General features: G+C 37.4%; 1 protein-coding gene across 6 annotated transcripts in view; it reads right to left on the reverse strand.

Moving 5' to 3' along the window:
• The window catches only part of KAT6B (lysine acetyltransferase 6B), a 190,277-nt gene that overhangs the window by 63,187 nt on the left and 99,586 nt on the right, over positions 1–27,504 (reverse strand). For 5 of the 6 annotated variants that reach the window (XM_060642398.3, XM_060642397.3, XM_060642396.3 and 2 more), the window contains exon 4: positions 4,758–4,866. In XM_060642398.3, the coding sequence (XP_060498381.3) occupies positions 4,758–4,866 (109 nt within the window). Of the gene's footprint in view, positions 1–650; positions 963–4,757; positions 4,867–27,504 lie in introns of those variants that run through there. The other variant, XM_060642402.3, reaches the window with a different exon arrangement.

Raw genomic sequence — 27,504 nt, forward strand, 5'->3', positions numbered from 1 at the left:
TCCAAGTGGAGAAATTCTGGAGGCATTTATATCTAAGTATCTGAAGCTATGAAGCAAAGAAGCACAGGGCTAAGGACAGAAGCCTGAAGAAACATTTAGGGGATGGATAGAGACAAAGAAGCTAACAAAAAATATAGAGAGAAGGAAGTGGTGACAGAAAACACAGAGAATATGAGATCACAGAAGCCAAAGGAAAAGAACACTTAAGGAAAAAGATTCTCAACGGGCCACACGGGGCTGAGGACTACTTGGTGTCAACTGAGAGATGTGCACTAGAATCTGATACAGATTGAAACGTGACCTTCAGATTTTGCTACATGGAAGTCACTGTTAATCCTAACAAGCACAATTTCAGTGAAATAAAAGGCCATGAGCAAAGTTTCTGCACTTAGATAATCAATCCAGCTGCGGGCTTGGAGAAGGTGGGGTTCATCAGTCCTTCCTCCTCCAATCTATGTATTCCTCTTTGGAGTCCATCTTTAGGTTTCTCTGTAGTCAAGGGTCTCCTTCCCAACCTAATCATTCAATCAGTATCGACTTGGTGTGAAACTGGATAACTAACCAACCAATCCCTGGGAATTTTCTCACAGTGACCCAAAGAAACGAGTGATCTTTCTTTATATACCTACTTATCTGCATACTGCACCTACCAGTTCAGTCTGGGAGAAGAAGGCAGGCAAGTTTTGTTCAGGGTTAACACACAATTAAAGAAACCCAGCAGAGACTTCAGGTCTGAGGGCAGAATGACATCTGATGCCACAGCTTGTGCTCCCTTTACTGTACAAAGGTGTGGTTCTTGCCTTCCCAGCTGCATCACAGCGGCCTCTGTCTCCAGTTTCCATGAGCTTCCACTTAGAATAAAGCTGTAATTTGGAACTGTACACTTATCTTAGATTTGCTAATTTGAAAACACACATGCACACAACTCATCTGTAAGTAAGATTTAACCACCCAGCAATCTGAGCAGCAGACACAAAATTTCATTTGGTATAATATCTAATACTTATGTGAAGCTAATTAAAGATAATTTGGTCTTAATGAGGCAAAGAGAATATAACAGTGTTAATTTCAAAGTAGGCTGATCCATGAAAGTCAAGTAAAATCACTTCCTAGTCCCAACATTTCTAAAGACCTGAAGACTATCTGATGATTCCCTCATTCGTATTAGTGGTTAGAATAATCCTTCATGCTTGTGTAATGTTTTATAGTTACCGATAATCTTCATATCATTATCTCACTGGATGCTCACAACAGCGCTATGGGTGCAGGGCTGCAGACATCACCCTCCACATTTTACAGATATGAAAACTGCACTTACACAGCCAGCAAGCAGAAAACTGGAAAACCACATTTGGGGCTCCGTGCACTCGGCACCTCACCTCTTATTTTTACTGTCTGTAAACCTGAATTATTTTCTCAAAGGAACTTTCAGCAGGAAAAACATAGTTAAATAAAGTACTGCCCATTTGCAGCACTAAGCCACTTTAAAAATAGAGACATTTCTAATTGGCTTACTTTATGATGTAAGGAGAAGGAAACATTTATTACTCTCATCTATGAAATCTAAGCAGAGCTTAAGTGTGACATCATACAAATGGTACTTCAGACAGAGGCACTACAAACCAAAAGGCACATATGGGAAACACATTTAAGAATGATCCTCCTTATAGGCTGCCATCTATATTTCCTTTTTCTGGTTTTATACTGCTTTGGGTATTTTTTTCACATGAGCATTTTACATTAGGGAGTCCTTTGATCATTACAAACAGTTTCAATTCAATCCTAGAACCAGGGGACTCTTCTGAGTGTGAGATAGTGGCCATTTCCATAAGGCCAACTAGGGGTACCACTCTGTAATTCCCATTGGAGAAACTGGACTGGACTGTGACAATGGGGTTTCTACCATTATTAGAGGGTACTGTTGAGCCATGCCAGCCTATGTTATTGTTTTTTCCTCTATAATTATCAAGTGTCACAACAGAACATTATAACTACAAGAATCCCCCCAAGCTCTCCAAAGAAGACCCATATTTTATTTTGATTCTTCTATTTAAAGAGTAGCAAATAACAAAGTCTACTCCTCTGATGTACCAGATGAAGTAAATGTCTACAATGCATCGCCCTGAGCTAGGAACAGTGTTGTTGTTGTTGTTTTGACTAAAGTAGCTAAATCCAGACTGGCAAAGCACATTGAAGGGAATATTAGGTGAACCTCAACACTGAGCCAGTCCCCATGGTGGAGTCCAGAGCAGCTCTTGGAGATCCTCTATCCTAAACAAAGGGACACGATGCCCCCAAGGGCTTGAATTTCTGCCATGACCCATACCTTGACTCCAAAGCCTCTGGCTTTTTCTACCTGAAAGGAGGAGGAAAGGCCGGCTCACAAAATGACCCTAGTTATATAAGCCTTCCAGACAGTATCCTTAGTCCATTCTCCATTTGTTAAAAGAGAAAACAAAAGTGTTTTTGAAGAGAAAACCTAACATTACACCTACATACCCTGGTAAAATAAGAAACTTTAGGGGGAAAAAATTTCGGTGACCTCAAAGTATAAAGGAGATCAAACCTCTCCTTTGGCAGGTCTTCAATCTGGGAAAGACGAAGGAGATTGATTACATCAGAAAATCTAAGATCTACCTGTTTAGAATTACACCTTTATACCTTGTGAAGGAGGCCTTGAAGTTATGATCTGGTAGATCATGATCTCAAATTCCTTATCAACTCAAGTAAGTGTATCAGCAGAGGTAAGGAAATATATGAAGGGAACTTTTCTTCCCACATTTAAGTGCACTTTTAATCTGTCTCGGCATCCAGACAAATAGATACACTAAAAAAAAAAAAAAAACCAGTGAAGGTAGTTTTTAAAGTACCACCTTAAAAATAACAAAGGGTAAACCCTAGACAAGTGAACACCACTAAACTGATCAGGCAGTTAAACAAAAGAATAATTCATTCAGAATGAGCCTCGTGAGAAAACCCAAAAGATAACTCCAGAGTCAGAAGTGATGAGTGAGGGACTACTTTACCAGGATAAAACAGGGAGATTGGAGGGTTGAAATTTATTAAACTGAACATACAGATAATGTTTCCATGCCCTTTTGTCACTATCCATGATACCATGGGCAGGTAAAGAATTTTAATGAATCTGTAAAGCCCATCAAAAAGACTGTCAGAATGCATTTCTCAGGCAGAGTTTGAAATGTCTTATTTCCAAGGCTCTCCCTTCCTAGAAGGGTCCTGAAAACTGCAGAACCACATACAGCCTACCAAGTTAAACCTTTATAGGAGGAGGGAGAATCATTACACAACACTGTCATTCCTCAGCATGAAACATTTCCTCTATCCAACCATCAAACAGCTGTCAAAAATGGTGATAAGATTTGAAATTACTTGGAGCAATCAAGGACAACAGCAAACATGGCAAATAATGACAATGGCTGACATTTACAGCACACTTACCATAGTTACTGTAGACCCTGTGCTAGGCTATTTACCTGTGTTCTTTCATTGAACTCCCACAAAATCCAAGAGGTAGGTGCTACCAATATCTAATTTTCTAGTGATGAAATCAAGGCACAAAATAGTTAAGTAACTAACTCAATGTACAGGAACTGGGGCAAGGCTGGCTCTTGAGTTTGTTCTTAACCACTACACTATACTGATTTCCTAAATGACGGTATTCTGTGGCTTTTTGCAGTCTTGTTGTTGTTCTTAAAGATAATTATAACTACAGAAATACTTGCTTATGAATGTTAAAATAACACTGTGGGGGAAAAGTGATAGAAGAGAGAAGAACAGAGAGAAGGAAATTTAAAGATTAACAGAGATTATTTTTTTAATCCAATTAACTGCCACTCAGTCGGCTGGAGGGTCTGTGTGTGTATATGCATACATACAACTAGAGAGAGAGAGAGAGAGAGAGAGAGAGAGAGAGAGAGAGAGAGAGAGAGAGAGAGAGAGAGAGAAGAGAGAAAGAGAGAATGTAGGCAACTATCATCTAATTAGCAAGAAGGAAGACCGGCTTGGTAAGCACAATTTGACTTTTATTTTCCATTTTAGAACTGGAGATGTGGTCTTAAAAACTCAGATTGAGGAAAAAAGCACAGGTGACAGCTACTTGACAGCATCCTGAATACTACAATTTGCCAACGATTGGTCCAGTGTCCTTACCCAGCAATTCCTTGATTTCAACATCGCCTTCTTTATAGACCACTCTTTTCCTATCTTATTCTAGGCAATCTGAATTTTTTCATGCCTGATGATTTCTTGACTCTGTCCTGCAGTTTCCAGAACACTGTCCCTTTCATTCAGAGTTCCACAGAGCTGGGTTGTAATATTGTATCTCACCAGTAGGTGTCATGACCTGAAACACTATATATTCCAACTCCAGGATCTCTTAAGTTGAGACTGCCTATTATATAAAACAAGCGATTCTAGTTGTATTCAGCCTGAAAACATAGAATTCTCTACACTGAATTTTCCTGCAAAATACTCCACACTGAGTTACCAATGCTGGTATGAAATCAAAGCTTAATTATAAATATTAATACTACTACTACTACTATATAAACATACATGGTACCTTTATGTCAGTGCTAATATAAACACACGTTTCCTCTCTAGTTGCACTTACTTATTAAATTTAAAGCCTATGCTATTACCAAATAATTGCTTTAAAAAACAAATGCAGTTTTGATAGAGATATAAATAGCATACAAGTTATAGAGGAGCAACTATACAAAAAAATACCAACTTACCACTACTGCCACAATCTGCACAAGAGAGGAGTTCTTCTGGTTTCTTTTCACGATTTGATTCTTTAGTCCCCAAACAGAAGCTACATATCGGAATGGGGTCGGCACGGGGCTGTGACAAAATTAAAATGAAAAAATACTCAGTTTTCCATCTCAAAATTAACGACAAAATATTAAACTCAAAGCTTCTTATGTATTTCCTTAACAAAGAGAAAATGCTGAGTAAGGGATACAAAACAACATTTCCTAATTAAAAAAAAATCTCTTCAGTCATTTGATGCTAAAGTATTACCTGAATAATGCATTGAAGTCTAATAGTAAGATTCAGAAGTAATTTATATTAAGCCAATGAAATCTAAGACCTTTATATATTATATAACCTTCCTGAAATGAATATTATTAAAGACTCTTTTCAGGGGTGCCTGGCTGGCTCAGTCGGTAGAGGATGTGACTCTTGATTTTGGGGTCATGAGTTCAAGTCCCACATTGGGTACAGAGATTAAACAAACAGATTCACTTGAAATATCAATTGTTCCCATAATCCATACGCTTATAATAAATTGATTCATCTATTCAGCATTATAATTTATGAATACCATCTAATTAGTTCAGATTGTTTAACTAAACTTTGTCAAATGTTCTAGTGCAGGCCACTATTATTCATCTCTTAAATTTTTGATATACAATATTGGCATGTTGTTAGGTGACATAATAAACAAGAACTTTAAAATGCTGTGAGATCACTTGGGAAGCTCAAAGGATCACTAACAAGGTCTTTCTGGCACCAAGGTCTTCCAAAGTAAACCACACCATGCCACACAAAGGAGATAAAGTCTCAATCTCTGACATCCCCACATTAATAAAATAAAAAACAAAACATTTGTCTAATCCCCTAGTACCCCTTGCCTCTGAGGAAATTGCTTTTAACAATGTATAAGTCTGCATATACATCTCAGTGTCTGCATTGTTATTTATGACTACCAGTGATGCTAATATTCCCATTCATATGAATAAGTTGACTGTGTCTACAGATCTGGTCACATTTATTTTGAACAGCCAAAACTGTATGAAAATTAAAATTTTATTGCATATTCCAAGGCTTCACACATGTTGTCTCTAGCCATCTGAATGTAGCTATATGTATTTATATTTGAATCTCAAGAATCAAAAATTCAGGGCAAGAAAAGTTAGCATAATCATAAATCTTTTTAATGTAAATTAAGAATAAGATTTTGCAAGGTCTAACTTTTTAAGTATGTATCAGCACAAAATAAACCCTTAGTTGTTCAGCTACTCTGTCCCAAATGCCTAATTAATACATTGCCTGATACATAGTAGGCACTCAAAATATATGTTAGCTGAATAAACGGAAGGAACATATGCTAGTTAAAAGAAGAAACCCTCATCTCTAAGATACGATTTCAAATGGTTATAATGATTTCAACAAATGTCTTGGTTCACTGTGAAAACATGTCATCAAAAAACACAATTCATCTTATGACTGAGGATGTGCAAAATTGTTCAATATGATTATTAATTTCATCCTACAATGTGAGTATTCGTTATCTTGCCCTTATTTTCAGTTTAATTTGTTCTCTTAATATGCACAGGCTTTAATTTCTGAAGTAGCTATGCAAATGTATTTTTGTAGCCACAGTTAAAAAGCAGAGTATAAAACACTTTGTACCAGAAAAACCAAAAAAGACAAGCAACAACAAATTGGTCACTGACTCCAGCCACAATTTTTTAAATGCCAGATAATCAGCACTGCATAATTATGGATCCATAGTTATTACTTGCAACTGCTCAACTGTAGTACCTTGGGAACACTTTTGTTCCTTTAAATAGCAATTAAAAGAACAATCTGGTTTTAAAGTGACAACATTCCCCTGATAGATTCTAGCTAAAACCCAGTCCTTGTACTAATGGGATTCCTGCTTTCATTTGATATAACAATGCTCAAGCCATTGCTGCCATCCTTGCGGTGATAAATAATTTACAAAATGTCACATATCATTCATGCAATGAAACAAATCCAAATCTGCAATCCCATTTTTCTTTCCCTGATGAATTTTTAGCTGTGAGAAAGACATGGCCATCAGCCAGCACTCGTGCTCATTTTTCGTTTTTAACTAAAGGTAACACAAAGGACAAAGGTTGCTAGTAGTTCATGGCCAGAAAGACTGATGTCCCACACTCTGCCCAATAATAGAAAGCATAGATGCTATCACTTCACGCTACATTCAAGTGAACCCCACCACGCTGATGTATGCTCACAACCATTTATTTTAGGGATAACTATCTCACAATACTCTATAAAACCACTGCATTATACAGAAATGTCTGCCCTGCTGAATTATTGATAATTCAAAGCACTTTTTGCTAACCTCAGTGTAGCCGAGTCTAATTAACTTTAAAAAATTGTCACTTGTAAGAAATGAAACTTTTACAGTAATGCATGTAAATGGGTCACAAAATTATTATGATTCACTATTCTCAATCAGACTTCATATAAACTGTTTCAAAAAATAATCCCTGGTAATAGATTAAAATGGATTGCAGTCAGAAAGAGGTCTGAATAAATGGCAATTCGATTCTACGTAAGACCACTGCAGACAAATCATATTTAAGAGGTCTGAAAATGAAACCAAACATCTCCTAATTCTTAATCACTTTCTTTGAAATTTCCTAAAGGTACCTAACGTGTTGATCACATTGTCTTATCAACATTACTGAAAATTTCAAACTAATCTGGAGAATTAACATCCATGGATAGGTTCTGACTCTGCAACCTGCTCAGGAAGCAATTCCTCCTCATCTCCCGTGCAAAGGTCCTGGTGTAGCTGATAGATTAGAGGTCACTTTATACGCTATCTCATTTAATTATCTTAACACTTCTGCCAGAAATATTTATACAACACCCATTTTAGGGAGGCAATTGAGGATCTGAGAAGTTAGGTAGCTTTTCTAAAATTGCATGAGTTCAACTGTGGAACTGGAATTGAAACACAACTCTGTGTTCACCAAAGCAAAAAGGTAGCTTTACAATAGAGATACCTGCTTAACCAAGTGATCAACACTATCACCAGTACATGACAAACTAACATCATGTGCCTCCCAAGTGTTGCACTAAAGGATTCAGCACAGCCTACATAGTATTTTTGCTGGAATTATTTACCCTGAATCTAATCATAAGGAACCAATCAGGCAAATCCAAATTTAGAGACATTCTGTAAAACAACTGGCCTGGAATCTTTGGGAAATGTCAATGTCACATAAGACCCAATAAAGCACAGAACCAATTTAGGCGACTAAGATGGCCTGAAAACTAAATACAGTTTGTGATCCTTGCATAGATTCTGGATTAAAAATAATAATAATACCCATAGCCATTAAGGACATTATTTGGATGATGTGGGAAATACAAAAAGCATAGACAATATATAAATTAGGTAGAACATAAATTTTCTACATCAATACAATTGTGTTTCTATGGGAGAATGTCCTTATTCTTAGCAATCATGTGCTAAAATATTTTGGAGTAAAGTGTCCTGATAACTTTGGCTCAAAAGATGCAGGGGGGGAAATTGTGTATTTGTACATGTATTAAAGGTGATAAAGGTTGGTGAGTCTATGTAAAGGGTACATGGGTGTTCAACATATTGTTCTTTCAATTTTTCTGCATGTGTACAATTTTCCAAACAAATTACTGAGGATGGGGGTAGGGGCTAAAACAGTACCCCTTCCACTATTAAAAAAAGATCAACAATGGATTCTTATGTAATTGGATTACAAGCATTTATAAAATAAAGAATCTCAATCCAATTAATGATTCACAGGCAATATAGAGGACAGAGGAACTGTCAACTCATTATAGTGTTGGTGCAAGTACCAACACTCTCGAGGACAAATGACCCAGTTTCCTTCAACAAATAAATTAAAAGGGAGACACACTGAACAAGCAAGGAAAAGAGAGCAATACATATGGAATAAGAACCAAAAGATTATCCTGATAATGATTCAGGTAAATTATAAAATAAAACAAAATAGGATGACCTTTTGAAGGAACTGGGGCTAGTCAGCCTCGAACAGATTGCTCGGAAGGGACAAGCTAGAAGTCTTCATCCAGGGAAACTTGCCATAGCTCCGGAATATAAACTTGAACAGGGCTTCTGGTAGAAGGAGTTAAACTTTCCAACAGAAATGTCCAGAAATCGAATGGATTGTTTTTAATTGCTTTCTTTCTTTATTTTTAAAAATTTTGGTAAATTATACACAACACAAAATTTAGCACATTAACCATTTAAAAAAAAAATTTTTTTTTAACATTTATTTATTTTTGAGACAGAGAGAGACACAGCATGAACGGGGGAGGGGCAGAGAGAGAGAGGGAGACACAGAATTGGAAGCAGGCTCCAGGCTCTGAGCCGTCAGCCCAGAGCCCGACGCGGGGCTCAAACCCATGGATGGGGAGATCGTGACCTGAGCTGAAGTTGGCCGCTTAACCGACTGAGCCACCCAGGCGCCCCGGCACATTAACCATTTTTAAGTATACTGTTCAGTGGCATTAAGTATATTCATGCAACCAATACCACACCCATCACCAGAAGTTTTTCATCTTCCCAAACTAAATAAAACTGTCCCCATTAGATTCTAACTCCCTATTTCCCCCCTTCTACTTTCTGTCTCCATGGGTTTGACTATTCTAGGTACCTCATACAAGTGGTATCATACAGTCTTCATGGAATGGATTATTTTGGGATGGCCCCTGTAATCTGTAGAGACCATGGAAAGGCTGGATGGGCTCCATCAGGACAGTGAGGGTACCACAGTAGACAAAGCAACCTCACACAAATTGGAGATCTGGGACTTTTCAAAGGTCCCTTCGAGATCAGATATTTAAATGGTTCCATGAATGGATAATATCTAAGGCTCTTCCCAGCTCTGCTCTAATTTTTTTTATTGATTCTATTTTACTTAAAAAGATATTTTAAAAGTCCTCAGCACCCTTGACCACAAAATAAAATAACCTTTTCTGAGAAAACAGGGTTTAATTCCAATTAAATAATTGGATTAATTAATTCAGATAATTTTTAGCTTTATATTTGCTTATGGCTACTTTTGTTTCTGCCCTAAAGTAAACAACATGTTTGTAAATCACATCAGTCTAAGTAAGTAAAGAAAAATAAAAGTTCATGCTAGATTGGAGCCAGGTGCACATCTTCTTTGACAATGACACAAAAAGAGGCTCTGTCTCCATGACGTCCGATCACAACGATCAGGGACACAGCTCTCTCTTTCCATCATCCCCTATGGAATGATTCATCTCGAGTCTTCTAGAACCTTCTTAAATCTACTTATAATACACACCGTTTAAGTAGTTCCAAATGTTAAAAACTCAGCATTTTTCATTCATCTATTCATACTTACATCATTATAAAACCTGGATTTAAATATTGATCTTTGAACCTCAGGTTTCCTCATCGGTAAAATAGGGCAGCACAATAGTGTCTGCGTTGTCTGGCTCTGGGGTCACTAAAGTCCAAATGTGAATGTGTGAAAGTGCTTTGTAAACTATAAAGCTCTATTCAAATATTATGATTACTGCAAAATTCACTTTGTTTATAAAAATAAAAAGAACAAACAACTTCAAGTCCTTAATAAATATCAGCACAAATGAATTGTTGTGGAGTTTAGAATTATTATATAATAGACTTTGACTCTGTGAGTCTCCATGATAAATATTAATTTTAGAGAGTTGTTATGTGTGTTTTTTTTAAATGAATTAATCAGGGAATAAAAGAATAGGATAGAAAATGTCTCAACTGAGAGCCAAGAGGCCTGATCTAATAAAAGGAAAGCTCAAAGAAAGAGAAAAGAAAAAGATGCCAAAGGAAGTAAGGCACAAATACAAAATTGTAAATGAATACTACCACAACAGTAAACAAAGACGAACATAAATCCTTTATACCTAAGTGTCAAGCAGTTCATCTTTGGAGAGTGTTCTCAACACTTTAGCTCAGACAACTTAATTCAGTAACTCAGAATGAGTTGTATAAAAAGGCTCTTCCGTATGCATGTCTTTAAATTGCACCCTTTTATCATCTTGTACTGAAACCTGATGTTTAGGTAATGCTTTGCTGTTTACCAAAATGCTTTCCTCAAGTGTCTCACTAGTGACAAACACAGCCTGTGAGACAGGGCTGTGGTAAATTCAAGGCCTCCCTAAGGTCACATAACTATCAAGACAGAAAGACCCATTCGGCTGACTGCAAGCCCTTTGCTCTTCCACTTTCCCGAGGCTGGTCCCTCATTTCCTTTGGAGCTTGATTCAGATATCACCTTATTGGAAAGGCTGATCCCTGCCCATTCTCTCTCTGAAACTGCTTTCCACCAGCACCACTCTGGATCCCCCAGGCCTTGCTTTATTTTTCTTCATAGCATTCCTTACTGCTAGACATATTGACAGATTCTATCATTTGCCTATTTTGTTTCACTTACTGAACTATCAAAGCTCCATTCTGAGGCCAGAGACCTTGTTCACCGCTGTAGCTCCAGCTTCAAAGTACATTTGTTGAATAGATGAACAAACTGCTTCTAGGTTAGGAAGTGGATCCTCTGGTTCAACAGGTTCCAAAGAGTATTGTCCTTTAACATATATCCTTAATAACTATAATATGACATGTAAAGCAGTCATCAGTGGCAAGATGGCTTCCATCACTGTCTAATCTGAAGGTTTTTTTTCTACTCTCATCATTTATAATGAATGACCATTCGGGCACAATTGTACTTTTCTGGGTATAACCTGACAAGACAGAACCAAAATTTAAATATCAGCTGGAAGGAAATTATCTCACCACAATGGGTTGGGGCTTGCTCAGCGATAAGTCACTCACTATAGGTTATATATAAAATAGATCTGAGGCCGTGCCAGTACCTAATTGTGAGCCTCCTTGCCTTTGTTCCCTCTTAAGAAAGAATACAAAAGGGGTGCCTGGTTGGCTCAGTCGGTTAAGCGACCCTCTTCCGCTCAGGTCATGATCTCACAGTTTGTGGGTTGGAGCCCCGCGTCAGGCTCTCCGCTGACAGCTGGGAACCTGGAGCCTGCTTTGGATTCTGTGTCTCCCTGGCTCTCTGCCCCTCCCCAACTTGTGCTCTGTCTCTCAAAAATAAATAAACATTAAAAAAAAAAGAAAAGAAAGAATACAAAAAAAAGTAGTAATAGTCAAGGAAGATGAATACATTGCAGTGAGAATAACAAAATTATAACAAGAGCATTAAATCCGTTCAATTTATTAAAAACATTTTACAATTTTTTTTTAGATTTTTTAACGTTTATCTATTTTGAGAGAGAGAAAGAGAGAGAGCAACTGGGGGAGGGGCAGAGAGAGGGGGAGAGAGAGAATCCCAAGCAGGCTCCACGCTAAGCATGGAGGCTGATGCAGGGCTCGATCCCACAGCTATGAGATCATGACCTGAGCCAAAATCAATGGGTGGCCACTTAACCAATTGAGCCACCCTAGTATTTTACAAACTCTGGTGCTTTATTATTGGTAGTGAATAATTTCCCACAAACTTCACAACTGATAGCAGTGGGACAAGAGAGATTGAAAAATGTTTACATTGTTTTTAGGGTAACTCTTTTTTTTTTCTTTCTTTTTTTTGGCCACTTAGGTACTCTGCTTGATACCTACCAAATAAAGAACTAGATTTCATTTCCTGCCACTTAACCCACTTATTCAACTGATCAAGCCCACTTCTAATTAGGATATAGATCATGAACACTCAGGATTTCCCTCTAGGGCAATCTGCCGTAAGATGTAGTCTATGGAAATACACTAACTCTAAAAGTAGAGACTTCCTGTGATGATCTAAAATGTCTTGAATTTTAAGAGGATTATCTTGTTCCCATCGGCATGTGCTACACTGTGGTCAGTACAGCCATGCCTCTGCAGGAAGGTTTGGTGACCAGCTCACTTTCATGGCAGTATCAGGACTACTTCAGATCCTTCAGCGTCACAACAGAACCTTGTTTGTAACATGTCTATTGCCATTTTCTCTACACAAATGGACCCTTTTGTTTTACTCTAAGGCTGTTCTTGAAGTTCTATTATGAATTTTGACCTCAATATATGTCTAAATAATTTTTCCAGAAGATAATTGGAGATATACTTAGTGTAAGACTTTTCACAGGCAACAATTTTACCATAATTTTACACTTACCATATAGATTTTTATTATATCGCCTCCCCTGCTTATTATACTTCTCTGTGGGTAATTGGTTCTGTGAAGGAGCACTACATTATCCTACTGGCTCTGGATTGAGTTTCTGCATTACTCTGGGCAAAAGGATTTATTATTGCTAATGTATGGAGATCTTAAATGTGACTGCTGTATTTTACCTTCTTGTCACCATGAAGAGGGTTCTCTGTATTTTAAGAGTGACAAGTAAATTAAATCTAATAAAATAAAAATATTTAAAAGCATCACTATACATATCCATAAATATGTCACTTCCTTTTTCATTTAAAGAATCACTTAGAAACAAAAACAGTATCAATGACCAATACTGGGAAATGCACACAATCAAAAGGCTGATTCAAAAGTATAAAACATTAAAAGCATGGCCAAAAAGAAATAAGAAAAGGAAGGAGGGGAAGACTTTCTAAGAACCTCAGCCCCAACAGTTATCAATTGTGTGGAGCTAATTGAAATGCTCACACTGTATCTGTAGTCTAGAACTTGTTCTAATTAGGCAGGTATGCCATTTATAAGAGTGCTGATTAAGGAAAGTGATTCTATTGGAAGGAATCAAATCTAATCTGGTACACTGCATTTAACAATAACATCTCATATTTTGTTGTTGTTGTTGTTATTTGTTTGTTTTTGCTTTTGGGGGTAAAGCCTACAAATTTGAATGGGGGTGGGGAAGCCAATGAAATAATATTGGCTTACCCAGCATCTTTAATTTCTTATCTGGACAGGGACTTGGCTTTTAAGATTTCATCTGAACATCTCTCCTCCACCCTTACCATTAGAAACTGCAGATACTGCATTTATCTTCTTAAGAGGGATCAAAGTCTGATTCAACACAGCTGGAAATTCAACACATGGTTACAGGAAGTCTGTTTAGGATTTACAAACTATTCTGTTTGGCAAGCATGTCACAATATTAGCAATATAATATAAACTCTATTCTAGGTTTTGAAAAATGGAATTTTAAAATCAATTCATATTCAAGTGTCACAAATCTTTAATGTATTTTTTCAAACTTCATTATTTTTTAGAGCAGTTTTAGGTTCACAGCAAAATTGAAGGTACAGAAATTTCCCATATTCCCCTGCCCCACACATGCATAGACCCCCCCTGCCCCCCACCCCCCGCTATTATTAACATTTTCCACCAGAGTGGTACCTTTGTTATAAGTGAAGAACCTACACTGACACATCATTATCGCCCACAGACTACATCAGGGTTCTCTCTTGGTGTTGTACATTCTATGGGTTTGGACAAATTTATGATGACATGTACCTACCATCATGGTACCATACAGAGTATTTTCACTGCCCTAAAAAATCTGTCTATTCTGGACACCTGGGTGGCTTAGTACATTAAGCATCCAACTCATTTTTTTTTTTAAGTTTATTTATTGAGAGAGAGAGAGATTGAGAATCCCAAGCAGGATCTGCACTGCCAGCACAGAGCCTGATGTGGGACTAGAACTCATGAACCGTGAGATCGTGACCTGAGCCAAAACCAAGAGTCGGACACTTAACCAACTGAGCCACCCAGACACCCCAAGCATCCAACTCTGGATTTTAGCTCAGGTCATGACCTTGTGAGTTTGAGCCCCACATCGGGCTCTCTGCTATAAGAATGGAGGCTGCTTTGGATCCTTTGTCTCCCTTTCTTATCTTTCTTTACTGTATCCATTGTTTTACTTTTTCCAGAATGTCTTATAGTTTGAATCCTATAGCTGGCTTCCTCAGTTGCCCCAAGGCATCCATTTTAATCTAGATGTAGTGCCTACTAGTCCACCTAGGCACAATGTGAATCACAGCCATTCTCATTACCAATTCCACCAAGAATTGCTACATTAACTGCTCAGGGGACACACAAGCTACTGAATATATTGTAATTAGATCCAAATAGGGAAGTAGAGTGAAGAGAGGAGACACAGGTAGGTGGATATTAACAAGCTAGAAAAACCACGTTAGTCACTTTGTCAATATTATCACCATCACCACCACCACCACCACCGCCCCTGGCAATGTTCTGCATTCACAGAGTTTTATATGTCAGCTGAGATGCTATGTACTATTCAATAAGTTACTAATGTTTACTCGGCATCCAACTATGCCAAACAGAATATAATTGGTACTCCAAGTGCTTGTTGTCACAGAACCAACAGAAGTAGTGTAGTTCCTTTAACATACTTAATTCTCAATTGCCCTGTGGGCACATAAACCATCTGGTGTACAGAATTTCCATGCCCTTGACTTTCCTGCTTTTGTTTTTTCCTCACTTTCAGACTATCTTTGACCCTTTCAATTACAGGAGTCATAAGCGGTAGGAAATGAGGATTGTTTGGATAATCACTATCTGAATGTCAAGAGCTCTGACCTTGTTTTTTTGGAGTCTGCCCTAAACCTTTTTGTGGTGGGGATTCTAGATCTACTAATGCTTTAGGTCAGGCACCACCCAAGCACTTATATGAACATTATTGGTGACACTCTGCTCTTTGGTGCTCCAGCATCACTGCAGGCTGCACATCATTGCACAAAACATAAGCCTCACCCCTACCAATGCAAGTTACAGCAAGGCCAGGAAGAGAAACACCAGATGTCATAGGCTTTTCCCGTGGGGCAAAGATTTTTTTTTTTTTAATTTTTTTTTTTTTCTTCAACGTTTTTTATTTATTTTTGGGACAGAGAGAGACAGAGCATGAACGGGGGAGGGGCAGAGAGAGAGGGAGACACAGAATCGGAAACAGGCTCCAGGCTCCGAGCCATCAGCCCAGAGCCTGACGCGGGGCTCGAACTCACGGACCGCGAGATCGTGACCTGGCTGAAGTCGGACGTTTAACCGACTGCGCCACCCAGGCGCCTTGGGGCAAAGATTTTTAAGCTCAATTTCCTAGAATTTTTCGAGTCTTACAAAAATCTACTAAAGGGTATTCATTAGGTAGAGGAAAGCTCTTTATTTCTGTGAAATCTTTTTTAAAAATATTTTAAGTCAAAACTTAGTACACAGTGAGCTCTTTGAAGGAGATCTTGGTTTGTTTATCTAAATTGCCACACGTAATGAAGAATTATACACACTGTAGATATTTGATAAATGTGTTGAATATATAAATATAACATTACTTCTCATACTTGGTACTTTCTCATCATCTTCTAAATTACATTTTTACTTTAGTATATAAATGGTAAATAAAGAAATAAGAATATAACAGCACAAGGTTATGGGGGACAATAAAGAATTTTTAATTGTTTGCCCATTTACAACCTTCACAATGACCCTCTTACATTTTTTTAATTGTAAAAGATACATAATATGTACCACTTCACCTATTTTTAACTGTAAAGTTCAGTGGCACTAAGTACATTCACATTATTGTACAACCAAGTTAATGTGTATTTCACATATAATGAAAATGGACAGATCGGAGTTTTGAATAAACACATACACTTGTAACCCATACATCTCTATCAAGATACAGAACACTCCGTAACCCCAGAAGTTCTCTCCTGACTCCTCCCAGTCAATTCCTTTCTACTCTCCTTCCCAAGCAGCTACTGCTCTGATTTCTCCCACCATAGTGTGATTTGGTCTGCTCTAGAACTGCATGTAAATGGAGCCAAAGACCAAATTCTTTTAGTGGGATTTCTTTCAACTCACTGTATTATCATATTCATTCATACTGCTACATATCAATAATACATTTCTATTTACTACTGACTAGTATTTTATTATAAAATACACAAAAACTTGTGTATTCTCTCTTTGGTTGACCAGCATTTGTTTTCAGCTTAGAGTTAAAATGAATAAAACTATTATGAACATTCTTACATAAGTACTTTTGTGGACCTGTGTTTTCATCTCTTGAGTAAATACCTAGGAATGGAACTGCTGTGTCATAAGGTAAGAAGATGCTTAACTTTATTAAAATCCTGTAACTAGATTAATCAAGAAAAGGAAAAAAGTTAATTACCAAAATAAGAAGGAGATATCACTACAGATCTTGAAGATATTAAAATGATGGGAAATATTGTGAACAGCTTTATGCCAATAAATTAGACAACGGAGATAAAATGATAACTTTATTGACAGACTGAATTAACAAAACCAACACAAGAGGAAATAGAACCTCTGAATAACTCTAAATCCATTAAAAAAAAGGATTCATAACTTAAAAACCCCTATGAAGAACTCCAGGTCCAGACAGCTTTGCTGGCTAAATCTTTCAAAGATTTAAGAATGAGATACCAGGTGCACCTGAATGGCTCAGTTGGTTAAGCTCTTGATCTTGGCTCAGGTCATGATCTCAAGGTTTGTGGGATCAAGCTCCACGTCATGTTCTATGCTGACAGTGTGAAGCCTGCTTGGGATTCTCTCTGTCCCTCTCTCTCTGCCCCTCCTCCTCCTGTTCTCTCTCTCTCTCTCTCTCTCTCTCTCTCTCTCACACACACACACACACAAAATAAATAAATAAACTTAAAAAAGAATACAATACCAATCTTACATGATCTATTTCAAAAAACAGAGAAAGAGGAAATATTTCTCAACTAATTTTACTAGGCCAGCATAATTCTGATACCAAATCAGATGAAAACATTACCAGAAAACAAAGTTAAAAGAACAACTAATATCCCTCATTAACGTAAACCCTCATTTGTTTTTCTTCTTAAATTTTACTTAAAAAAAACAATCAACTTTACTAAGGTATAAAAAAATATAACAAAATGCACCCTTTTAAAGTTTGGACAAATACATATAGTCATATAATTATCACAACAATTAAGAAATAAAACCCTTTTATCACCTCAGAAAGTTGCCTCAGGAGTGAAATAGGTGAAGGGGATTAAAAGTACACTTATGATGAGCACTGGGTAATGCACAGAATTGATGAATCACTTTATTGTACATCTGACACTAATATAACACTGTATGTTAACTATACTGGAATTAAAAATAAAAAAAGTTCTCTTAAACCTTTCTGCAGTCCCATTCCTCTGTAGACGCAGGCAACTGTTGATCTGCTTTCTAACACTATGTTACTTTGGCTGTTCTAGAATTTTATATATGAAATCATACAGTATGTACTCAATTTTGTTATATCCTTATACACAGCATGTTCTTTTATATCGATCCATATTGTTGCATGTGAATAGTTTATTCTTCAATGTATCCATATATCTAAATTAGTTTATCCATTCACCTATTGATGGACATTTGCACACTGTAGTGTTGTGTTTTTTAAATTTATTTTAGATAGAGAGCGATCATGGAAGAGGGGCAGAGGAAGAGAGAGAATCTTAAGCGGGCTCCATGCTCAACAGGGAGCCCAATGTGGGGCTTGATCCCACAACCCTGGAATCATGACCTGAGCTGAAAACAAGAGCTGGCTGCTCCACAGAATGAGCCACCCAAGCACCTCGCACCCTACAGTTTTGTGCTGTAGGAATAAAGCTTATATGAACATTTGTGTCAAAGCCTTTCTGTATGTATGTTTTCATTTCTCTTTGGTAAATACTCAGGAATGGAATTCCTGGGTCATAATGGTAAGTACATGTTGGACTTTATAGAAAGTGTCAGTTTTTCCATAGTGATAGTACCATTCTATACTCCCAGTACTTGCACTTGGCATTGCCAGTCTTTTTAATTTAACCATTCTAGACAGTGCATAGGCCTGTCTCATTGTGCTTATCAACTGGTATATCCTTGATAGCTAATGATGTTGGATATGTTTTCATGTGCTTAATGGCCATTCATATACCTTCTTTTGTGCATTTTCTGTTAGACTCTTCAGCTTGTCATCAAGGTCTACTGCAACATACTGCCAGACCCTTTTATGGTGAAAAATCTGTTGCCCCAGCTAGTGAGAATGCTACCGGTAGTTTTCAGTTGTCACTCTCTTCAGGGATTGCTTCAGCTGTAGAGTCATGTCACCCAAGGTCATGGGACATGCCCCTTTCTGGGGTGGCCCACATCCAAGTAGTACAAGTCCTCATTACTGACTGATAAAGTAATATAAAGGCATGCTCAACGTGACCCAACTCTTGTCTAGATTCTCTCCCAACTCTGAAGAACCAATCTAGCTCCAGAACTACATATGAAGTCAGCCAAGGTTATTATGAAGCTGTATCACTGCTCAACTCCTCTCTCTACCTGATGCAGCTTTGTTGCCCTTCCTCTCACTGCAGGTGATAATACTAAGGGCATCCCTTAATAAATATCCTACACACAAAACTTTTCTCTCAGAAACTGCTTGCTGAAGAACACAACCTGTAACACCTTTTCTAAAAAAAAAATGTTTAATTTTTAATTTGAGAGAGGGCACAAGTGGGGGAGAGGGGCAGAGAGAGAGAGAGAGAGAGAATGAATATCTCAAGCAGGCTTGGGCGTGGGCTCAGGGTGGAGCTGGACACAGAGCTCAATCCCACGACCCTAGGACCATGAGCTGAGCCAAAACCAAGAGTTGAACAACCAAGAGTTGGATTGAGCCACCCAGGTGCCCCAACAACACCAATTTTTTAAATTGGGTTGTCTTACTGAGTTGTAAGAGTCTCTCAGATATGTCTACTGAATACAAGTCCTTTGTACATATGTATACATATAATAAAATACATGTATTGTGAATATTTTCTCTCATACTATGGCTTGTCTCTTCATTTCCCTAACAATTTCTTTTGAAAAATATCAGTTTTTAATTTTGATCCCATTTATCAATTCTAATCTTTATGTCAAACCTAAGAAATCTTTGTCTGTTCCCAAGTACAAGGGCTTTGTCCTGTATTTTCTTCTGATTGTGTGGTTTTAGTTCTTATATTGTCTATGACCCATTTTTGGTTAATTAATTTTTGCATATGGAGTCAGATAAGAATCAAAATTCACTTTTTTCTGTATATATATATATATATATATATATATATATATCCAGTTATTCCAGAATTACTTATTGAGAGAATTTTCTTCTTTCCACTGTATTACTTTTTCAACTTTCCTCTTTTGTTTACAAATTTGTTTTAGCTATTCTAGGTTCTTTGCATCACCATATAACTTTTAAAATTGGCTTGTCTAGAAAAAAGTCTGCTGGGATCTTTACTGGGATTGTGTTGACTATGTAGATAAGTTTGGGGAGTATTGACTTTGAAACTTTACTGAGTTTTCCAATTGATGAACATGGATATTTCTCCATTTACTTACATCTTCTTTAATTTCTTTCAAAAATGCTTTACAGTTTTTAGTTTTAAACTTTTGTTTATATTTTGCTAAATTTATCCCTATATCCTTTCATATTATTTGATGCTATTGTAAATGATATTTCAATTTTTGAATGTTTGTTGCTACTATATAGAAATACAACCAGGTTTCGTATATTAATCTTATATCTTTACTTAAGTTCACCCTGGTTTTAGTAGCTTTCCACTATAGAAGATTCCTTAAGGTCTTCTATGTAGACATAGGGCACCTGGGAGGCTCACTTGGTTGAGTGTCCGACTGTCAGTTGTGCTGACAGCTCAGAGCCTGGAGCCTGCTTTGGATTCTGTGTCTCCCTCTCCTTCTGCCCCTCCCTTGCTCGTACTCTGTCTCTTTCTCTCTCTCAAAAGTAAACATTAAAAAAAAAAAAAAAGATCTTCTGTATAGACAATTATGATCTAAATCTAGAGACAAGTTTAGTTCTTTCTCCCAATCTGTATGCTTCTCATTTCTTTATCGTGTCTTATTACATTGGCTAGGAACCCCAGTACACTGCTAAATAGGAATGATGAAAGGAGGCATACTTGTCTTATTCCTCACTTTAGGAAGAAAGTGGTTGGTCTTTTACCATTAGTAATGATGTTAGCTATGTGCTTTGTTTTAAGATGCTTTGTATCAGGCTGATGAAGTTCCTTCTATTCCTTGTTGGCTGAGAGGTTTTTTTTTTTTTTTAGTCATAAATAGATTTTTAGTTTTGTCAATTGCTTTTCCTGTGTCTATTGAGATAATCAAATGTTGTCTTCATTTTAAAGTATTAAACCATCCTTGCATTTCTGGATAAATCCCATTCTGGATAAACCTCAATATATTATCGTTTTTATATGTTTCTGGTTAACTTGCCAATATATATTTTTTTGAAAGATTTGTGTTTATGTCATGAGGAATACTGTTCCGTATTTTCTCTTTTTTGCAATGTCTTTTGTTAGTTTTGGTATCCAAGTAATGCTGGTCTCATAAAATGAATTGGAATGTGTTTCCCCCTACTTTCTGAAAGAATTCTCTAATATTTGCCTTATTGAATGTATGATAGACTTCACGATTTACCTCTGTTGTCTGCACCTGGAGTTTTCTTTGTAGCCCAGTTTTAAATTATGAACTCAATATCTTTAATAAATATAGAGCTATTCAGGGGCGCCTGGGTGGCGCAGTCGGTTAAGCGTCCGACTTCAGCCAGGTCACGATCTCGCGGTCCGTGAGTTCGAGCCCCGCGTCAGGCTCTGGGCTGATGGCTCGGAGCCTGGAGCCTGTTTCCGATTCTGTGTCTCCCTCTCTCTCTGCCCCTCCCCCGTTCATGCTCTGTCTCTCTCTGTCCCAAAAATAAATAAAAAACGTTGAAAAAAAAAAATTTAAAATATAGAGCTATTCAGATTTGTGTGTGTGTGTGTGCACGCGCACATGCGTGCACTGGCACATTTGTGGGTTTGCTGTGGTGATTTGAACATTCAAGGAATTTTCCCATTTCATCCAAGTTTATTTACTGGCATAAAATTGCTCATAATATTGCTTTATTATTCTTTTTTACATCTTTAGTGATGTCCCCTCTTCTATTCTGATACTGTTAATTTGTGTTTTCCTCCTTTTTTGGATCAATCTATCTGGAGATTTTCAAAGAACCAGCTTTTGATCTACCGTATTTACTGTCAATGTTCTTAATTCGCAGAAAATGTTGATTCCAATGCAGAAACCTGGTTTGTTATCATCACTGTCATTTTCATAATTATCCTAATACAACAGAGAGAGCCATGTGGCTATTCAGAGTGAGACTCCCTTTCCCTTGGATGTAGAGTATTCACTCATTCACTCCTTGGAGGCTTTGGGAGGGAGGGGATATCAGCTAGTATTTTAGTACAAGAGTAATCCTACCAGGAATTGTTCTCTAGACAGTGGTTCTTAACCAGGTGTGAACAGCAGAATCACCTATGTAGCTTTTTAAAAATATGTGTGCCTAGGGGCACCTGGGTGGCTCAGTTAGTTAAGCATCTGACTCTTCATTTTGGCTCAGGTCATGATCTTGCAGTCCTGAGATCGAGCCCCAGGTCGGGCTCTGTGTGGTTCTGCACTGAGTGTGGGGTCTACTTGAGATTCTCTTCCTGCCCCTCCCCTAACATATATACATATACATACACACACATATTAATATTAATATTTATATTTATAATTTATATTTATATATCTAGGGTTGGATTAGGAATCTTAATTTTTTAAAAGCTTCAAGAAGATTCCAATGGTACCCCAGGTTAAGAATCACTGCTCCCAGTGATTAGGATATCTAGCAGTTTATGCTCAGGAGAGTCTAAAGAGTGGGACACTAAGTACAAAGCAATGAGACTACTGAGATTCATTGCCTACTCTTAATAACTGTAGGTCTAAGAGCCCCAGAGACATGAGTTTATATACGTGAACACGCTTTAAAAGTAACAACAACAAAAAAATACTTAAGTGTTAAAAGATATGGCTTAAGGGGCACCTGGCCGTCTCAGTCAGTGGAACATACTACTCTGGATATTGGGGTCACAAGTTTGAGACCTACATTGAGAGTTTACTTAAAAAGACATGGCTTAAATATCTTCAATGCTAGGGTTATTTTGTTGTTTTAAAAATTACATATATACCTGGTTACAAAAAAAAGTACAAAGATATACAGAGTAGAAAAGAAGTCTCCCTGTTATGTCTAATCCCTGGGCACTCAAATCCCCTTTCCAAAGTTTTGTTGACAGGCCTAGCATATACAAACATGTAACATCTTTAAAAAGGAAAAAACAAAAGTGAGGTACAACTAAACCACTCTCATTCTAATAGATATTGGGGTTATTACCTCTCTTGCTTCTACAAAAATGTACATGTGTGCATTTGAATGTGCAAATATACCCGTAGGATAAATTCCTAGATGTGAGATTGCCAAGTCACACAACACAGACATTTGTAACTGCATGAAGTTGTGCTATTGTATATTGCTAACATTTTATCAATTTTTTCTTGTCAATTTAACTTAAATTTTTCTAATCAATTTACAAACAATGGATTCAAAGTTCATATTTTAAAACAAAAATGAGTACTTTTCCTTCTCCCCTATTATATGATAATACAAATAAAGCTCTGCTTCCACAACCATTCATAATTCGCGGTTCATCAATGTTTTTGTATATCCTCACAACATTTACATTGAAGGAAACAAGCCACACAGCGGTAAAAACACTAGCCAAACAACAGAGAGAAGAACAGTAAATTAACTGCTACTCTCTTATTCAATGATCTTGCAGGATCAGCACATAAAGGACATCTTTAAACCAAAGAGTTAATTAAAGTATGATCATAAGAGAACTGCTGTGTGTGTGTGTGTGTATAAGAGAAAAAAAAGGGGGGAGTGTGTAATAATTGCTGAGACTGTGAGTTAAAAGGAAACTCTCCAAAGTAAATTTGACAGACATCAACTCATAAAATTTCAGTATTCTTCTCCATAATCAGTGTCCCAACAAAGAACAATCTGAAGTCAGCAAGCACAGACCCATCTAGAGAATTATAACATTAGTATTGTCAGGCATGGTTTTTATTCCTCTCTCCCTACCTCCTTCTCTTTCCAATTACCTGCCATATGTCTACTGTGAAGGCCTGGCTCACGTGATACTGTTGGTAGTCCACTGGTGGTAGTGATCTCTAAATTATTCAGATGATTTTGAGGATAGTTTAGGAGGAGGGGGCTGACGGGAAATTACGTAGATTAGTACTTTTCAAACCTTAAAATGCAAACAAAACACCTAGAGATCTTGGTAAAATGCAGATTCTGATCCAGCAGTTCTGGGATGGGGCCAAGGATTCTACATTTCTAACAAGCTCCCTGGTGATCCTGATGCTGCTGATCTGTGGTCCATACCTTTAAGTAGTAAGAATAAAGACGCTTTTAAACAGTAACCTCCAAATTACTAATATTCAACTTTGGGATAGGATTTCCCATTTCAGGATGAGGATTCACCAAAGAGCAAAACCCTGGCATTAAGGCCTTGAAGGAGGAGCTATTATAATAGTCACAGTAGTAGCTGATAGGGGAGCACTTGTAGTTAGTAGCAGTAGTGGCAGCAGCAGTGGTAGTGACAGGGATTGGTAGCGGCAAACATTTGAAGAGTACTCACTCTGAACAGATATTTGTGTAAGCACTTAATTAATCATTAAAGTATCAGAAGGTAAATACTATTATTTCCACATTATAGATGAGAAAAATGAAGTTGATTTTCCCAAGACAATTAGGCTCCAGGACCACTGCAGAGCCCTGTCTCCGGTTATCAAGTTGAACATCACTCTGTAGTAATGGATGTCATCATTTCTCAAGTTGACACATAGGAGAAGACAATTATTTCCAGGCCTTACTTTCTAGTTCCTGTAAAGCCCAGTTCAGATAAATAAATAGTTCGTTTTAACTGATCAGTTTGGATCAAGGTCAGGAGGAATTTTAAACTATTATTTGACACTATGACTAATCCATCCCAGGATAATCAAGACTGGCTATGTGTTCAAAGGCCACAGAGTTGATAATGTTGCTTTTAAATCTCTTGGCTTTATTTGTTAACTAAAGTGTGACAGAGTGAAAGAGGTTGCTTTTGAAGTTATCCGAAGACTAACTTTGGTTACAATATGAATTCCAGCATATTTGGCTTCGAAGCTACATTTTATGCTTTTTAGAGATCAAGCTAAACATACAGTTCTCAGTCAAAAAGCCCTGTAGAGTAACCTAATCTGAACAGGGGCGCTTTAACTCAATGCCAAATAAAAAGCATGATCGCCTTATTCCACACAAATACCATTCTCGGATAGGCCAATTAATCATGAATATAACTTTTCAGACATTACATAATTTCACATAGACTTGCTTCTAGTGCCTGCCAAAGAAAACAGCAATTTGTATCACTAGGAATAAATCTACATTTGAAAAGAAATGAAAATTATAAACATGAAATAGGGTAGCTCTGGTCACCTCTTTCATGTTACACTCCCTCATAATTTCTCTAATAATTTTACAAAACAGGCATTAATAAACCTAAAATGATAGAAGTTGTGAAATGACCTAAATAAATAAAAATAAGGAAATCCAAGAAATTTTTATACCAACAAGAGTAGCAGCCTCTCAGATATGAGTAATGTCAATAAAAACATATATATTTATTATGGCTTTACTAGTCATATGCACACTTCATACTTCTGGGTCCACCAATATCACACAAACAACATCAGTACATTAAATCATTTATTGTTATTTTTAGAAGATTCCATTTTCCTACTTAAAATTATTTCTGTTTTCTAAATAAATGTTTCACTGATACACTCCTGGTAAATCAGGAATAACACATTAATTTAAAAGCAATCCACTAATATCTAGTCAATATTTTAAATGTAAGTAATCAATATAAGCTTGTAGGTTTTCTACTTAGAAAATACACCAAAGAAAGAAAGAAAGAAAGAAAGAAAGAAAGAAAGAAAGAAAAAGAAAGAAAAAAAAGGAAAGAAAGAAAATATACACATCAGCCCGGGATTACCTTCACCATGTTTATAAAATTCCTTAACAGAATATTTACAAGCAACAAAATCAGGAAAACAAAAGCAATTCATTATTCTCATGCCAAATACAAGCTGCACTGAAGATATATCTGACTTTAAAGGGGTATGCATAAAAAGATCCAGATTTATGTGAACAGTTCCCGCCCCAAGTCATTTTTAAAGAAGGTATTGTCCCTTACACTATCCCCTTTTTAAATTTTAAGTAATTCCTCTTTTGTTTACTTGAATTAGGTAGACTAGTGTCTGCTTTTGATATTTTCTTAAAGAAACCCTGTCACCCTAATCATTACACACAACAGCACGCAAGTGCCCATACATACATATGGGGGCTCTGGTGCTTTTAGTTTTTAGTTATTTTTTTTAATATTTATTTATTTATTTTGAGAGAGAGTGCATGGGGGAGGGGCAGAGAAAGAGAGAGAGAGGGAGGGAGGGAGGGAGGGAGAGAGAGAGAGAGAGAGAGAGAGAGAGAGAGAGAGAGAGAGAATTCCAAGCAGGCTCTGCACAGCGCAGAGCCTGACACAGGGCTCAAACCCACGAACCGTGAGATCATGACCTGAGCCAAAATCAAAAGTTGGACGCGGGGCTCTGGTGCTTTTAAGCAAAGACCAAACCACTAATGTCAGATCTTTAGTGGATGTGCAGAAACAACTGGTACAGTGCTTCCTGAACCCTTGCCTCAGCCAGGATTTTGTTCAACTTTACTTTGTGTGTTTTGTGTTTACAAATATGTATTTTTTCATTTCTTTTTTTAAAAAAAGTTATATCGCAATTCTGAATGTTTTTCCAAACTATGTAACTATGAATGTGTATGTGTAGATGTGTGTGTATATAAAATATGGCGGTGTGCCCTTCATTATCTCCACCCTGTTAATAATAATAATAATAACAGCTAATATTTATTGCATACTTATTTTGCACCAGGTACTGTGTGAAGTGCTTCAATTATTTCAAAATCTCAGGTGGGTGTTATTATTGTCCCACTTTTATTAAGAGGAAACTGTGGCACAGACAGCTCACATAATGGGCCCAAAAGAGCACAGCTGCAAATGGTAGAGCTCAGATTCCAAGTCAGGCAGTTGACCTTAGAACCTGCTTAGTTCACCCCCATGTGAGTCTCTAAATGAAGAACAGTAACCGGAACAGGAATGGGATACACTGTTATTACACATAAGTCAAGGGCAAGGGTCATTTGGGAAGTGGGAAGAGGAGGGGAGTTTATAATGGGAGTGAATATTAGAGGACGAAGCTATGGGATGTCTATTATTGTGAAAGGAGATGAAGAGGAGACCATCAGCAATTCTCCACTTAATTCAAACTGACTTTTACAGAAGATGGGATTTCAGGAGTTATTTAGACCAGAAGAAAAAAGAACAAGAGTCTAAGAAAATGACAATGCTTGGGAGATGGCTCAAAAGACTAATGTAATGAGTTCCACAAGCATGGTGCTCTCTAGAGCAACTTGAAATGAGTGTGTGTGTGTGGGGGGGGGGGGGGGGGGGGAGATGGAGGGAAAGAGAGAGAGACACACACAGAGGGAGAGAGAGAGATAGAGAGACGGAGGCGGAGGGAGGGAGGGAGGGAGAGAGAGGGAGAGAGAGAGAGACACGGAGGGAGGGAGAGAGAGAGAGAGAGAGAGAGAGAGACAGACAGACAGACAGGAGAGGGAGAGAGAAAGCTGGGGACCTAAGCAGCAGATGAGAGTAATGAGATAATCCAG

Source organism: Panthera onca, chromosome D2 (genome assembly GCF_046562875.1).
Source record: "Panthera onca isolate mPanOnc1 chromosome D2, mPanOnc1 haplotype 2, whole genome shotgun sequence".
In the NCBI taxonomy this organism is placed as follows: Eukaryota; Metazoa; Chordata; class Mammalia; order Carnivora; family Felidae; genus Panthera; species Panthera onca.